This window comes from Hyperoodon ampullatus (assembly GCF_949752795.1).
Source record: "Hyperoodon ampullatus genome assembly, chromosome: 12".
Classification (NCBI taxonomy): domain Eukaryota; kingdom Metazoa; phylum Chordata; class Mammalia; order Artiodactyla; family Ziphiidae; genus Hyperoodon; species Hyperoodon ampullatus.
In genome coordinates, this window is record NC_136925.1 from 58,562,556 (window position 1) to 58,577,319 (window position 14,764).

Genomic DNA, 14,764 nt, shown 5'->3' on the forward strand with positions numbered 1-14,764 from the left:
AACTTGTTTATTTTTAATCATATGCTTCTTATACAGTGTGCTCTCATTGTCTACCCTACTGTCCAGGTGGTAAAAATAATATATCAAGTCAATGCAGCATATATCTTACAAGTGCGCTCACTACAGTTTTCTCCCAAAACAATTAATGATGAATTGTGAACTTTTGACAATGTTTACACTACAGTGAGATCAATATTAATAATGTTCTGTCAGCATTTCCATTATAAACTTTATTTTTTACGGATTTATGTCTTAGTCATAAACTTTTTTTAGGTTGAAACTTGTTACTGAAAGGATCAGATCAGAAACACCCTTCTCTAAATTTTGTCAATTTCTAGTTTGAGAAGAGCTGCCCCCCAAAAGCAAAAAGCTAAGGATGGTTAAGGATATCTGGGGGAAGGTACTTGCAGCTCAAATGACCATGGGTACATTTATTCATCAAACTGCAAAAAGAAACTGAGTCAAGTATGCCTTAAAGTTCACGGCAAAAATTAGTTTTAAGACATAGCATGAAGCATTCTTTCAAGGTTCACTGAATACTTACCTCTAACTCAAGTGAAAGCTGATAAGAGTTAAAGACTTGGTGTTTAAGATGTTACATTGACAGGTTATGTGAGGTTAACTGTCAGATACTGTGGTGTGAAGCAGTTTCAGTTTTACATGAACTAAAGGCTTGTCCAAACAAGGAGACTTGGTAAATTTTTCAGAAGAAAAAACTTAAAATAATAAAAGAGATACTGCTACTAGGGTGAGGTTTGGCATGCAAAGTTTCAACACTGAGCAAGTTTTATGGCCAAGCTATATGTCCTTAAAAATAGGGCTTTATAAATGGAAGCACTGGCACAACCTTCACTATAGTATTGCAAACAGCAACGCTATTTTATATAACCTAGACAAGAATGTCTTTTTAAAATCAAAAAGCTGGTCTATTTTAATATGTTGGGCTCAAAAATTTTTAACAAAAATAAAGAGAACCACTATTTTGCTTAAAATCTCAAAGGTGAAAAGTCCTGGAACAGACTTGGGACTGTATAAGAGTTTGGTTTATAAAGTTTGGCCATTTCGTGTTCCTCCTGCCACAGGTGGACTTCAGCTGCGAGGCGCTCACTGCAGGAGGAGGACACTTCTGGCAAAGACTGACAAAGAAGGGTGTTTGTCAAGCAGGTGTGGGGTCACCTAAGAGTGTGACATTTCTTAGTCAATCTCCATGTTTCCAAAAAAACTTCCCCATGTAAAGCGTACCACTCCAACTTTTAAAAGTAACATATCTCTGTTAAAGTGCTTTTGTTCTCTTTTTTGTTTTGTTTTTAATTTGTTTTTGTTTTTAGGCAAAGCAACATAAGTATTTTTATTGATGTTGTTGTTTGTTTATGTTTTAATAGTCTGGAAAGATAAAGGCCACCACAAATCTTTCCATCTCTGAAAATTCCACCAGGCTAGCTTTAGCCCTAAAGTATGAAAAACAGTAAACTGGAGTGGGAAGGAAAAACAACCCATCAAAAAAGTGACAGGCTTTATCATGTGCCAGGTGTTGTCTCTTGATTTGATTAAAAAAAAAAAAGAATATTAAAAAAAACAAACACCAAAAACCAAAAACAAAAACAATCCACCAAAAACAACTCTCATATCCCAAGAAGAAATTCATTTTAGTGGCCTTGGTCTCAGCATGGTCCTGCCAATTTCAAGCCCCGACCATACATGTATTTTCTAAATGGAATCAGTGGCTACAAAGCGGCCAGCGTATCGTTAGTCACAATACAACAGTAAGGTTGTGAACATACCTGAGCAATGTTCAAGGTCTAGAGCATTGGAGGATGGGCAGGACAAGACAGGACAGAACAAAAATAAAGGAAGAAAAAAAGAAAAGACAAAACAGTGACTATGAGGCCAGCCTCAAGGAACCCAGAGTCAGCACAAACCCTCCCACATGTTAAACCACCAAAAACAAACACACACCAAAAAGAAAAAAAAAAAATCAGCAATTGAGGCCATGCTGAAAATACCAAGGGTTATAAAAATAGACACCCAAACAACAAAAAAAAGTCAAAAATTATGGTTAAGTCATGTGTAGGTTTCTCTGGCAAAAGGTATACTTGAAACTGGCCTTATAGAAAAAAAAGCAATGCAAAATAAACCAATTTTTAAAATATCTCCTTCTTAATTTAAATATTCTTAAAGCAATATATAAATGATAAGAACAATACATTGTTTAATAAACCATATATTAAAAAAAAATCACTGAATAGTTCTTAACTGTTTTGCTCAGTTAGCTATAGCAAAGAAAAGAGAAAAGAATAGTGCAGATTCTATGCAGAATTTACTAGGTTTCCAGCACAGTACAGTACCTGCTTATTTAAACCTAGCATATTGCAGACCATATCCCTGGAATAAGGCTGCTCCAAAACATATCTCAACAAAGCAGTCTGTGGTTCAAACAGATCCTTTAAAGAAAATAAAGAAAATTATTGCTTCAAGATCAAAGTTAATGTTAATTCAAATAATTTGAAATTGGGACCAAAAAATCCTCTAAAGGCACTTGTTACCTTCACACAGTAGGCAGTATCTAGTGGAAAAAAATCATAGGATTTTAGTGCTTACAATTAATCTGTTCCCACCCCTCATTTGATAAATGATGTAACTGAGGTGAAGGGACTTGCCCAAGGTCATAGAGGAAAACTTAGAAATGGCTTCAGCTACAGTCACGTGAAAGTCTTAAGCAACACTGTAGGGAAAGGATTTTTTTCCCCGGAAATCTAATCAAAGAGGAATGGAGGAAGTTTCTAATCATTCTCCTACAAGTGTAAACATAAACATCATTTCCAAATTTGGAGAGGACTTGATAGCACACGGGTTAAGAGTTCAAATCCTGACTCTACTATTTGCTAAATGTGGGGTCTTTTAATCAAGTTACTACCCCACTCACTGTCTCAGTTTCATCATCTGGATAATGGAAATATTAAGATGATAGTTAAGAATAAAAGTTGTTGCAAAGTAAGCTCTTAAAACAGTGCCTGGCACATAGTAAGTTCACAATAAGTTTCTCTGTTTTCATTATTACTGCTATCATGATTGCAAATTCCATTTAGTTTACCACTTTTTCATCTTCTAAAGTTTTGCTGACTAATATGCCAAGAACCCAGAATTGTCACTTTAGTTGCACTATTTTACGCTCCTCACTTTTGGAAAAGTTTCCTAATCACTGTCTATGTCATTTTTGACATGAAACATTTACATGAAAACTATCTTGCCCTCCCCATACCCTGCTCTGTCACTACTCCAAACCCCAAGATAATAAAATAAATTTCATATTTCATTATAGCTTTATGTCTATATCACATATTTCATTTTATGGATATTTGTGGATTTTTTTTCCTTTGAGAAATTTCTACTCTACTTTTGTCCTCCCCTTTTGAAAAAAATCTAACAAATAGGAGGCTCACTCTTCAAATTTTAGGGACACTGCAAATTCATTTTTGGTCCCTGCTTTGTAAAGGAAAAGTGAAAACAAGGAATCAATTAAAAACTTCAATTTTCTAACACCAAGTGCTTTGCCAGAAGTGGACCATTGGAACATAGACACCTGCAATATCATAAACCACAGGCTGTACTTGGATACTGAAATCATATGATAAACCATAAACTATCTTTCATTAAATATTTACTTCTTCAGTCTATGAAGAGACAATTTAGCATTACACATCAAATAAGCCAGGATGAAGACTCTTAGATGGATCAAAAAAGTTCCATCGTATTTAGTAACATACCTTATCATATGGCAAGAGGCCTTTCAAAGGAAAACGGAGAGTTGCAGGGTCCAATTTCCATGAATTACAAATGGCGCCTGAGTTATTTACAACTGGCAGAAGGCTGCAACGGCCTGTATGCATTACAAAAAAATGTTTCTAAATAAATGTGAACATAGCAATGCCTGGTCCTTCATTCACTCTACAACTATTTAATGAATATCTATGCTGAACCAGGCACTGGTTAAAGATATGTTTTAATTAGATATAAGTTTGGGAATTTTCTTTGATTATTTTTAGCCCAGATGGTTAAAGACCAATTTGTACAGGCCTTCCAAACTCACAAATGTTGCATTTGTCCAGGGACAGAGGTCTGCAAGCTACAATCCAAGGACAAAATCCACCTGTTTTTGTAAAGCTGTACTGGAACACTGTTGCTTTTGCACTGTAATGGCAGAGTTGAGTAGCTGCAGCAGACTGTATAGCCCACAAAGCCTAAAATGTTTGTTATATCACCATTTATAGAAGAAGTTTACAGATGCTTAATCTAGGGTCAACCTGAGTAACTTTAAACATGATGCTCCTAGAAGCCTTAGATGTAGTATATGACCATCAATCAGTTCATGTATCCAAAGGCCTGATAAATACTGTCACTGCGATGTCCCACAGGCACCTCAAGTTCAACATAACTTAAACTAAATTCATCATCATCCTTCTCAATCCTTCCATAATTCATTAAGTGATGTCAATATCTACTTAGTTACAAAAGCTAAAAGCCTAAGAATTATCTGTCTAGTGTCTGTTTAGTTTATTTTTGTATTTCCAGTGTGCAGAATAGCACCTGACTCACAGAAAGTGCTAAAAACTTCATCATTGACTAAATAATGTCTATATTCCAGGCTGTTCTGAGGCCACCATGATGTCTACAAATTATTCAGGAATATATATGAGCACTGCAAAAATTGAAAATCACGTGCTTATTTTTAAAAGAAAATTCTGAGAATCTAACAACCATGAAAAAATGGAAAACAAAATAAATGAAATACAGAGCAAAGGTGTAAATTGGAATGGGCTGAGAGAGTCAGATAATCGAGGGGCAGATCTACCGCGACTTCCAGTTGCCTAGAGATTCCATGGTGCTTTACTAGCTCTACTAAAAGTTCCCTCTAATCACCGGGAAACACATCTTCTAGAATGGTTCTATCTGAAGCTTAGACCAGTCCAGACAGTTGCTTTTCCTTCCCTGTACTTAACACACAAAGTACCTGAAGCAAGTAAAAGGACATTATTAAGCTCCTAGAGTTATACTAAAATGACAAGTCACCAAGACATATATAAGATACCATCCATCAACTTTGTTCAATAGTCAGATCACTAAAGACCAGGTACTATTTAGTATATGTTGAATTATAATCCTACCGCAAATGGAGTTGATCCTTGCTGTGGGCCTGAAGGTATCCACAAAGTCTGATACCAGGTTTCCAAGTAACTAAAACAAAACAAAACAAAACAGAAAACAAATAAGTATGAAAATAAAATCAAGATTGCTCTGAATACAATAATCATTTACATAAAATGAGATAATATGTAAAGATTTAGTACAATTCCTGGCACATAAAATTATTCAAAGGTTAGTTCTCTTTTGCTTCCTTCCTTCCAATTACTTACCAGTTCATTTCTTCCTGAATTAAGCCAGGTCATACCACCATGTTCTTAGCTATTTGATGAAGCTATGTATATTTCATCACATAATATATAAACTGTCTCAGCAGGACAGCAGAGAAATGAAAGAAATACATATTACGTATTATCTAAGGATAAAGTGACTGGTAAAAGAATAAGCACACAAAAAAATCACATTATTATCTAAGAATAAAGTGACCATTAAAAGAATAAGCACACAAAAAATCAGATTAATATAACAATTTTTAATAAAACTTTCTATTAAAAATTTTAGAAAATATCAAATTTACCCAGTGTGGAAGTTTTCCCTCAGGATATAATTTCCTGATCTCTGTGACTGCAAAATATGCTGGTAATAAACAAGCATTTCTTTCCAAGATATATGCTATAACCTAAGAAAAATAAGAGGGCGATGTTATTATTTTGACTACTCCCACAGAAAAGCCCCTTAAATGCAACAACAACAAGAACTATGGTATTAAAAAGTAGAGATATTACTTCATGGATTCACTGGGCTTAAACTGTAGCACAAAAAATTTGTTTATATGTGAATATCGAAGAATGAAGATTAATAAATAGTGACTGCTGATAGTAAGAAACATTGAAAATTCATCAATTATTTGTAGACTCCAACAGGAAGGCAACAGACTAACAATTCTTGCAACATTAGTTACAAAGCACAAAGATCTTTTAAGTGGTCCACAGCTGATGTTTTAAAATGGTTGAAAATACTTTAATATCAATACCGTTGTTTTCATAGTTAAAAACCATGAATTAATTAAAATATAAAATTTCCCTTTGAAATATAACGAAAGTGAAATAGAACCTTTAAAACACGACTTTTGTAGAAGTAAAGAAATGGAACGTTTTACAAACTACCGTAAGTTTTAAAAGTACAGAACTATGTAAAACTAGACTTTTTTTAGGATATGATCAATGAATTGCAGACATGTTTAAATTACCTCTCTTGCTGCTAGAAGCTGCTGTACAACAGCTGAGCTCACTGTATTGGGAATTGTTAAGGTTTTCTCCAAAATCACTTTTAAGAGATCTCGAACACCCTGATAGAACAAAAAAAGTCATAGGTTAAAATATAAGAACGTCCCCGGTGCTAGTTAAAACATCTAAAGTTTTCAAGGTTATACACTTGGAAAAAAAAATGTTACCCTCAAGGTCACACTTTTGATTTTTTTCTGAAGCAGAGCTAACATTCAACCCCCTAACATTAACCCAAGAGAAGTGTCATGTTCCAAAGCAGAATTCTAAAGAATGGCTTGCAATATGAATGAATGAAGAAAGTCACTTATAAATAAAAATTAGGGCTTCCCTGGTGGTGCAGTGGTTGAGAGTCCGCCTGCTGATGCAGGGGACACGGGTTCGTGCCCTGGTCCGGGAGGATCCCACATGCTGCGGAGCGGCTAGGCCCGTGAGCCATGGCCGCTGAGCCTGCGTGTCCGGAGCCTGTGCTCCGCAACGGGAGAGGCCACAACAGTGAGAGGCCAATGTACCGCAAAAAAAATAAAAAAATAAAAAATAAATAAAATTAAACTTTCCACACTCTGCTAAGCTTTTTTGACCTTCACAACATTAGAAGAGTTTCTATTACTATGAGGGTCCAAAAAGTTTAATTTGAGCTTAACAGACAGAAATATATTTGAATATAAGTTGAAAATACTCTGAAAACATGGACAATAATACAAACTTTCTGGCAGATGACCTTTTCTACTCCTTCCCGTTGCCTATTCTAACTTTATTCCCCCTTCTCATTATCCATCACATACTTTAATCCCTCAAACTTAGCGAATAAGGCCATTCTGTTAACTGGTCATCTACTCATATCTGTTACCAGTTGCATTATTTCAGAGCAGAATCTGATACATAGAGAAGAAATTTCATTCCATAGTATAAACAATGTGACCAATCTTGTAAAAAAGACAGACAAAACATATATATGAAAGAAAATAGAAACAATTATAAAGCACCATACAAATAAGTAAGGAGGTAAAAACTACATATTAATGCTAAGAAAAGGGAAGTAAAAGTACAGAGAAAATAATCAGAAAAAGCTTCTTAGAATTAATTTTGTATTAAATCACGATTCAAGCCAATACTTATCAGTTAAGTCATTTTAGATTAGCAAAAATACAGACATAAAAGCACAGGGTCAGGTATTGACAAGTCTTTCAGAAAGGACAATAACAAAAGTGGCTTGAATGAAGGAGAAGCTTTTGCAGCTATGGAGCTCCTGAGATGTATTATGAGACACAATTAGAGAGTGTATGCTGTTGTTTTGGGTCAAGAGCAGAGTGCTGAAGACACCAGTTAAGGAAGGAAATGTGTCCAAGAGAGGTCAAGGTGAAGCAGGACTTGCTCCCTTCATCTGCTGATGCCTGCATCTCTTCTCAGTTCCATACACACCTGCTCTGTGCTTTCACTGGAAAGGGGCCCCAACATCCTAAGATCTGTGGCATGAAGGGACCCAGAGTCTGCTTGGTGCCTTCCCTACTTGTCACAGAAAGTTACCAGCCACCTGCATTTTTAAGAATGTTGGGAGGGGAGCAGAGAAGCTGTGAGAAACACTGAGCAATTTTAAATCCCTTCAGGAGATACAACAAAAAAGGAGACTTTGTAAGTGGTTCCACTTCACTTCTCCCATGTGAAATTAAGATATGTACACTGAAAAAGTAATCACACCTAACAACGATTACTTTTTATATTGAATAATTAGGAAAAAAATACCTTGTAATCCACTCCTCCAATTATTTTCCGAACCAGTTTAAATGTTAAGGCCCAAAGCTGTGTTCTTTCCCATTCAAGTGTGTCAGAGTTTATCAGGGATTCACAAACCATCCTAGAAAAAAGGAATACCCATTCCAATTACAAGACAGAATTTTTGCAAGTTCTCTAATAGCCAAGGTCTGCGTACTCTGGACATTATATTTGCCATAGTAAGTTTTTTGGCTGCGTTGGGTCTTCATTGCTGTGCGCGGGTTTTCTCTAGTTGTGGTGAGCAGGGGCTACTCTTCGTTGTGGTGCGTGGGCTTCTCATTGCGGTGGCTTCTCTTCTTGCAGAGCACGGGCTCTAAGGCACATGGGCTCAGCAGTTGTGGCGCACGGGCTTAGATCTCCGTGGCATGTGGGATCTTCCCAGACCAGGGCTCGAACCCATGTCCCCTGTATTGGCAGGCGGATTCTTAACCACTGTACCACCAGGGAAGTCCCAGTAAGTATTTTTCATAAAGGTACATATTACTCAAGCACACTTTCAAAAAATTACGTATAGTATTTTACATTTTTTGCTTACATGAAAGACTAAACACAAAGTAGAACTAAATAATATTAATTACATTATATTTTTACTAGAAAGATATGTACCAAAAGCTATTGGTTAAATATTTACCATTTACCAGTTTGTGGCAAACTGTAGTTTTCCAAGATGGCTGCAAGAAGACTTTTGATCCCACATGCTCTTCTAAAATGTGACACTGATACTCCTCCCATGAAAAGTATCAGTGTCATTCTCTACCCCTCAACCTGGGCAGGCCTAATACTGGCAAATGGGACGCTGTATGACTTTCAAGGCAAGGTGATAAAGCTTCTGCCCAGCCCTCTCATGAATGCTTGCTCTTGGACTCCACTATGCTGTGAGAAAGTCCAGGTTACATGGAGAAGGCACATGTAGGTTCTGGCCAACAGTGCCAGCTGATGTCTCAGATGACAGCCAGGTATCATCCAACAGATATGAATGGGGAAACCTTCGTCATGACTCCAGTCGTAGCCACTATCTGATTGCAATCACTAAACCTGAGAAAAAACTACATACTACTTGCCCAGTCAAGCACTATAATCATGAATGTTAATAATAAAAGGATTATTATTGTTTTAAGCCACAAAGTATTGAAGTAATTCATCACGCAGCAAAAGTAAACTGGAACCGACTGAGCAATTCCACTCCTGGGTATATAGCCAAAAAAAAAACAAAAACACTAAACTGAAAAGATACATGCACCCCAATGTTCATAGCAGGATTATTTACAATTGCCAAGATATGGAAGCATCCTAAGTGTCCCTCAACAGATGAATGGATAAAGAAGACATGCCACACACACACACACACACACACACACAGACACACACAGTGGAATACTACTCATCAAAAAAAAAAAAAGAATGAAATTGTGTCATCTGCAACAACATGAATGGACTTGAAGGGTACTGTGCTAAGTGAAATAAGTCAGACAGAGAAAGAAAAATACTGTATGATATCCCTTATATGTAGAATCTAAAAAGTACAATAAACAAACTAGTGAATATAACAAAAACAACAAAAGTTAACTGGAACAAGCTCATCAACATGAGTGATTTTAGTCTCTGGACTGAAAGGCAAAGTCTGCCTGGTTTTGAGCACCATAAGTATATAATTCTAAGAATACTGCATCCTAGAAATTAAAAATGAGATATTACAAAGGATTTCTTGTTGAGCCCAACTTCCTTCTTCATTCCCTTATCCTTTTACAACAACAACCTCAACCAATTTCTAAACTTTAATAAAAAAGAAAATTCTGGGCTTCCCTGGTGGCGCAGTGGTTAAGAATCCACCTGCCAATATAGGGAACACGGGCTCGAGCCCTGGTCCGGGAAGATCCCACATGCTGTAGAGCAACTAAGTCCGTGTGCCACAACTACTGAGCCTGTGCTCCAGAGCCTGTGAGCCACAACTATGGAGCCCGCGAGCCACAACTACTGAGCCCATGCTCCACAACTACTGAAGCCTGGGCGCCCTAGAGCCCATGCTCCGCAGCAAGAGAAGCCACCTCAATGAGAAGCCCGCGCACGGCAACGAAGAGTAGTTCCCACTCACTGCAACTAGAGAAAGCCCGTGCACAGTAACAAAGACCCAATGCAGCCAAAAATAAAATAAATAAAATAAAATAAATAAATTTATAAAGAAAAAAGAAAGAAAGAAAATTCTTTAGATTGCTCATATTCACCATTAAACATACCTGGGTGGAAGGAGACCAGTCTCGACCGCCATTGCTAAGCAGTCATAAAGAAAAGAAATTCTTTTAGGACTATGCTGGCCATGAATGAATTTAACAATCCACTGGATGCATTGTTCATGAGATTCCTGGAAAATCAGAAAATGATTACACTTTAGGTCTAAACTTACATTTTGTAACTAACAAATAGCTAATAGTACCTGGGAGTATATCAAGACTATGAATGAGATACCCCATTATAAATTCATGGATGAAAACAAATTCTAAAAAAAAAAAACTGAAAAAAATTCAGATTTAGTACTTGAGTTATAGTAAGCTTAAAATCATACAATTACATAAACTTCCACCATTTTTACTACATGGCACCTCTAAAAGGAGTACGATTTTATTAGCATATTCATGATCAATAGAAAACTCTAGCAAAGATTGTGTACGGCATTGTAAGCAGTGCCCTTAATGGCAGATATAAATATTCTTGTCACTGGGGGAAAAATCCACTATGAATTAGTATATCAGCCTCATGAGAATTTCGTGAGTCTAATCCCTAAGAGCCCAATGAGTTATGAACCTAATGACATAACCAATTTCTAGACTTGCAAAACTTTAAATCTGATACCAAAATGTAGTACCCAAATCACAGATTATCTTCTAGGATATCCTCAAGATGTCCTGCTCCTCTGTGCTACCACTGTCCCTGATACACACTTCTACTGTTGAACATGTAATGCTGATTTAGAAATACTTATTTTCTTCCCGGATCCTCCATTAGAATATAAAATTTTCGAAGACAAGGGCTGTATCTTAACTCATAAAATGTTAATGAATTATTAAAATATTAAAGTATGTCATAAAAATGTTCAACATCACTCAGAGAAATGCAAAAATAAAACCACACTGAAATAAAATTTCTCCCGTTTTAGATAGGCAAAGATCAAAAAGTTCAAAGATCAAAAAGTAGATTAACACTCTACTATGAGGCTCTAGGGAACATATAGATACTCTTATACATTGCTATCGGGAGTATAAATTGGTAAAACCCTTATGGAAAGCTATTAGGCAATTTCTATAAAAACTACACATAGACATACCCTCTGACCCAGCAATACTATAAATTTATTCTGTGTCCCATGCATAAAACTGTTCATTATAGTATTATTTAAAGCGAAAAAAGGTAAGAAGCAACCTGTCAGTTGGTAGGAAACTGGTTAAATAAAGGAAGGTGCAACCATATAATAGAATATTATGTTGCTATAAGTAAGAAAGGAAGGCAGAAGTAACTCTTAATGGATGGATGTAGAATTACTTTGAGAATTTAATATTAAGAGGAAAAAAGCAAGGTGCTAATGAACAGTGTACACGGCATATGAACATTCTATAAAAATGATTCTATGCATAAAACACTTCTAGGGGCTTCCCTGGTGGTGTTGTGGTTAAGAATCCACCTGCCAATGCAGGAGACACAGGTTCAAGCCCTGGTCGGGGAAGATCCCACATGCTGCAGAGCAATTAAGCCCCTGCGCCACAACTACTAAGCCTGCGCTCTAGAGCCCACACGCCACAAATACTGAAGCCTGTGCACCTAGAGCCTGAGCTCTGCAACAAGAGGAGCCACTGCAATGAGAAGCCCGCGCACCTCAACGAAGAGTAGCTCCTGCTCGCCGCAACTAGAGAAAGGCTGCGCGCAGCAACGAACACCCAATGCAGCCAAAAATAAATAAATAAATGTATTTAAAAAAAACGCTTCTAGAAGGAAACATAAACTGGGAATGCTGTTTGCAGACAGAAAAAGAAACAAGCAATTAAGCTAAGAGAGATGGAAGGCAGATTCATCATTGGGTCCAACTTTTGGTCCAACCCTTTGCATTTTGTACCGTATGAATATATTATCTATTAGAAAATAATTAGGGTGCTTCCCTGGTGGCACAGTGGTTAAGAATCCACCTGCCAACGCACGGGACATGGGTTCGAGCCCTGGTCCAGGAAGATCCCACATGCCATGGAACAACTAAGTGCGTGTGCCACAAGTACTGGGCCTCCACTCCAGAGCTCATGAGCCAGAACTACTGAGCGTGTGTGCCACAACTACTGAAGGCCGCGTGCCTAGAGCCCGTGCTCTGCAACAAGAGTAGCCACCACAATGACAAGCCTGCGCATCGCGACTAAGAGTAGCCCCCGCTTGCCACAACTAGAGGAAGTCCACATGCAGCAATGAAGACCCAACGCAGCCATAAGTAAATAAATAAAAAGAAAACAAATAAGTAAAAGAAATTAAAAAAAACTAATATATTGAAACTCTGTGATTCATGTCTGAGTAGCAAGTCTTAACCACCAGCAGCTCAACTGCAAACAGTTCTCATTTTCCTACCAAAATGCACCATAAGAAGATAAGGTACTACTGGACTATGAGCTCTTTAAGGATCACACACTTTGTCTTTTTCAAGGCTGCATTTTCTGGTGAATGTTTTCTGTTACTAAGTTTTACTGTTCCTTTCCTCAGTTTTATTATATCTTTGTATCCTTATTGTGGTATCTTTGTATCAATGCTGGGCCAGTTCCTTTGTTGAGTAAATGAATGAAATTTTTATCCATTACAATCCCTAACACAACTGTTTTGAAGTGCACCAAATAAATCAGCATAGGATCAAAATGGTTTTATATAATCTAACTTGGGAGAGATTTATAAAAACAACTCACACTGTGCTGTCGTCAACCTGATTTTTCAATACAGATTCTCTACTGGAAGAATACAAATTGAAACAAATGGAAATCAGAATAGACAAATAAAAGATGATGACAATTTTATTTCTCCTTTTCCAGAAAGACCTTAACAGCAACATCAAAGAAAATGTGAAAAAAGAAAGGGTCAAAAATCATCAGTTGACTGTATTAAAAATGCAGAGCTCACCTGAGAAAGACCACCCCAAAACTGTCTGAAGGCCCCCAAACAGCTAATTAGTTTTGTTTTTTCATCTTCAGGGGTGTCCATAAACATGCTAAAAAACAAAAATAGCATTATTTGCCACTAGTTTTAAAAAGGTAATCCAACATAACCAGAATAGTGGATCTTATAAACCTCCAAGACAGGCCTAAATAAAATCTTAAAAAGGTACAATCAGGTAAAAACACAAAAATCTGCCATGCATATACTCACCCAGGGAAAGCCTCTTCTATAATTTCCGTTTTCTGTTAAAAAAAAAAAAAAGTAAACGATGTGAATTTTGTTTTTTAAAAAGGGAGGGGGAGGGGCGTCCCCAAGCAAAATAGTACAGTGCAACAAGGGCAAGTCACCTTAATCAGCAACGCGCAGAAATAAACAATACCTGCCTGCTTGGCCTGTAACAAAGGGTGTTGTGGATTTAAAAGGAGACTTGGAATTGGACAGCAGTTTGAGAACTGCTCAACCGTTGCACACATACACGGTTTCACAACAAAGAAGAGATGGAGGAGAGGTTGCCCGGGCCGGGTTTCCTGAGCCGTTCCCCGCGAGCCACCCCCTCTCCCAGCCATCGTCCTGGATCCCTGGCCGTTCCACTCACCACCACCTCCTCAAAAATGCTCTGCAGTTGCGTCTCCATCTGGACCATCTCCCCCGCCTTCCTTGGACACCAGGCGCGCTGCCCGGGTCAGGCCCGAGATCCGGCAATGGAGGGGCAGAGGGCCGCAGACGCTTGTAGGAAACCTCAGCTCGCCGGGGTCGGTTTCTTCCCCAAGCGCCCAGCTGAGTCCGGCCCCTGTTTGTTGCAGGGCCCAGCAAACAACCGGAAGCTGCACGGAAGCCGGAGCGCTGGGTGCCCGCTGATTACGAAACCCGCAGAAACCGGGGACCCAGTCAGATGGTTCCGCATGTGGAGAAGTGCGGCTCGCGAGCCAGACGAGAGCGCCCCTAAGTGGAACCTCGAGCCTAAGTCACCCCGAGGCCCGGTCGGCTGCAGGCCGCCACTTCCCGGCTGAAGCGGGAATTGCTTCCAGCTTGGTGCTGATGCTTTTGCACGGCGGGAAGAAAACAAGCTTGAGACCCATGGGCTAGAGCCTGCTGGAAATGCTCCTCTTGCGACCTGGGTCAACCTGATGTCTACGAGCTGCTGACCTTCTAGGACTCCGTCAGCAGCCTGGAGCCAGGAGTTGAAAGCTCACTTTTCTAGACGACAGGGACAATGCCTTCTCGACTATGGTAACCTCAGTGCCTTGCAGAGTGCCAGAAGCACAGCAGGCTTCCAATGAAGGTTGAAAAGGTGAATGAATACATCACTACTGATTTTTAATTAAAATAATCGAATAATAATATATACTGTTTTCAGTTATGATCATCTAAAACTAATATTTATCAATAACTGAATA

General features: G+C 38.1%; 1 protein-coding gene across 7 annotated transcripts in view; it reads right to left on the bottom strand.

Annotated features, from left to right (window-relative positions):
• MED23 (mediator complex subunit 23) overlaps nt 1-14,010 on the bottom strand; it is a gene marked incomplete at its 5' end in the record, with an annotated part of 40,188 nt that extends 26,178 nt beyond the window's left edge. For 3 of the 7 annotated variants that reach the window (XM_079716080.1, XM_079716077.1, XM_079716076.1), the window contains 10 exons: nt 2,346-2,441; nt 3,765-3,877; nt 5,163-5,232; nt 5,717-5,818; nt 6,389-6,487; nt 8,166-8,277; nt 10,430-10,554; nt 13,332-13,419; nt 13,578-13,609; nt 13,963-14,001. In XM_079716080.1, coding sequence (XP_079572206.1) covers nt 2,346-2,441; nt 3,765-3,877; nt 5,163-5,232; nt 5,717-5,818; nt 6,389-6,487; nt 8,166-8,277; nt 10,430-10,554; nt 13,332-13,419; nt 13,578-13,609; nt 13,963-14,001 — 876 coding nt within the window. Of the gene's footprint in view, nt 1-1,781; nt 1,800-2,345; nt 2,442-3,764; nt 3,878-5,162; nt 5,233-5,716; nt 5,819-6,388; nt 6,488-8,165; nt 8,278-10,429; nt 10,555-13,331; nt 13,420-13,577; nt 13,610-13,962 lie in introns of all 7 variants that reach the window. The other 4 variants (XM_079716075.1, XM_079716078.1, XM_079716074.1 and 1 more) reach the window with 4 other exon arrangements.
• Between the last annotated feature and the right edge of the window lie 754 nt (nt 14,011-14,764).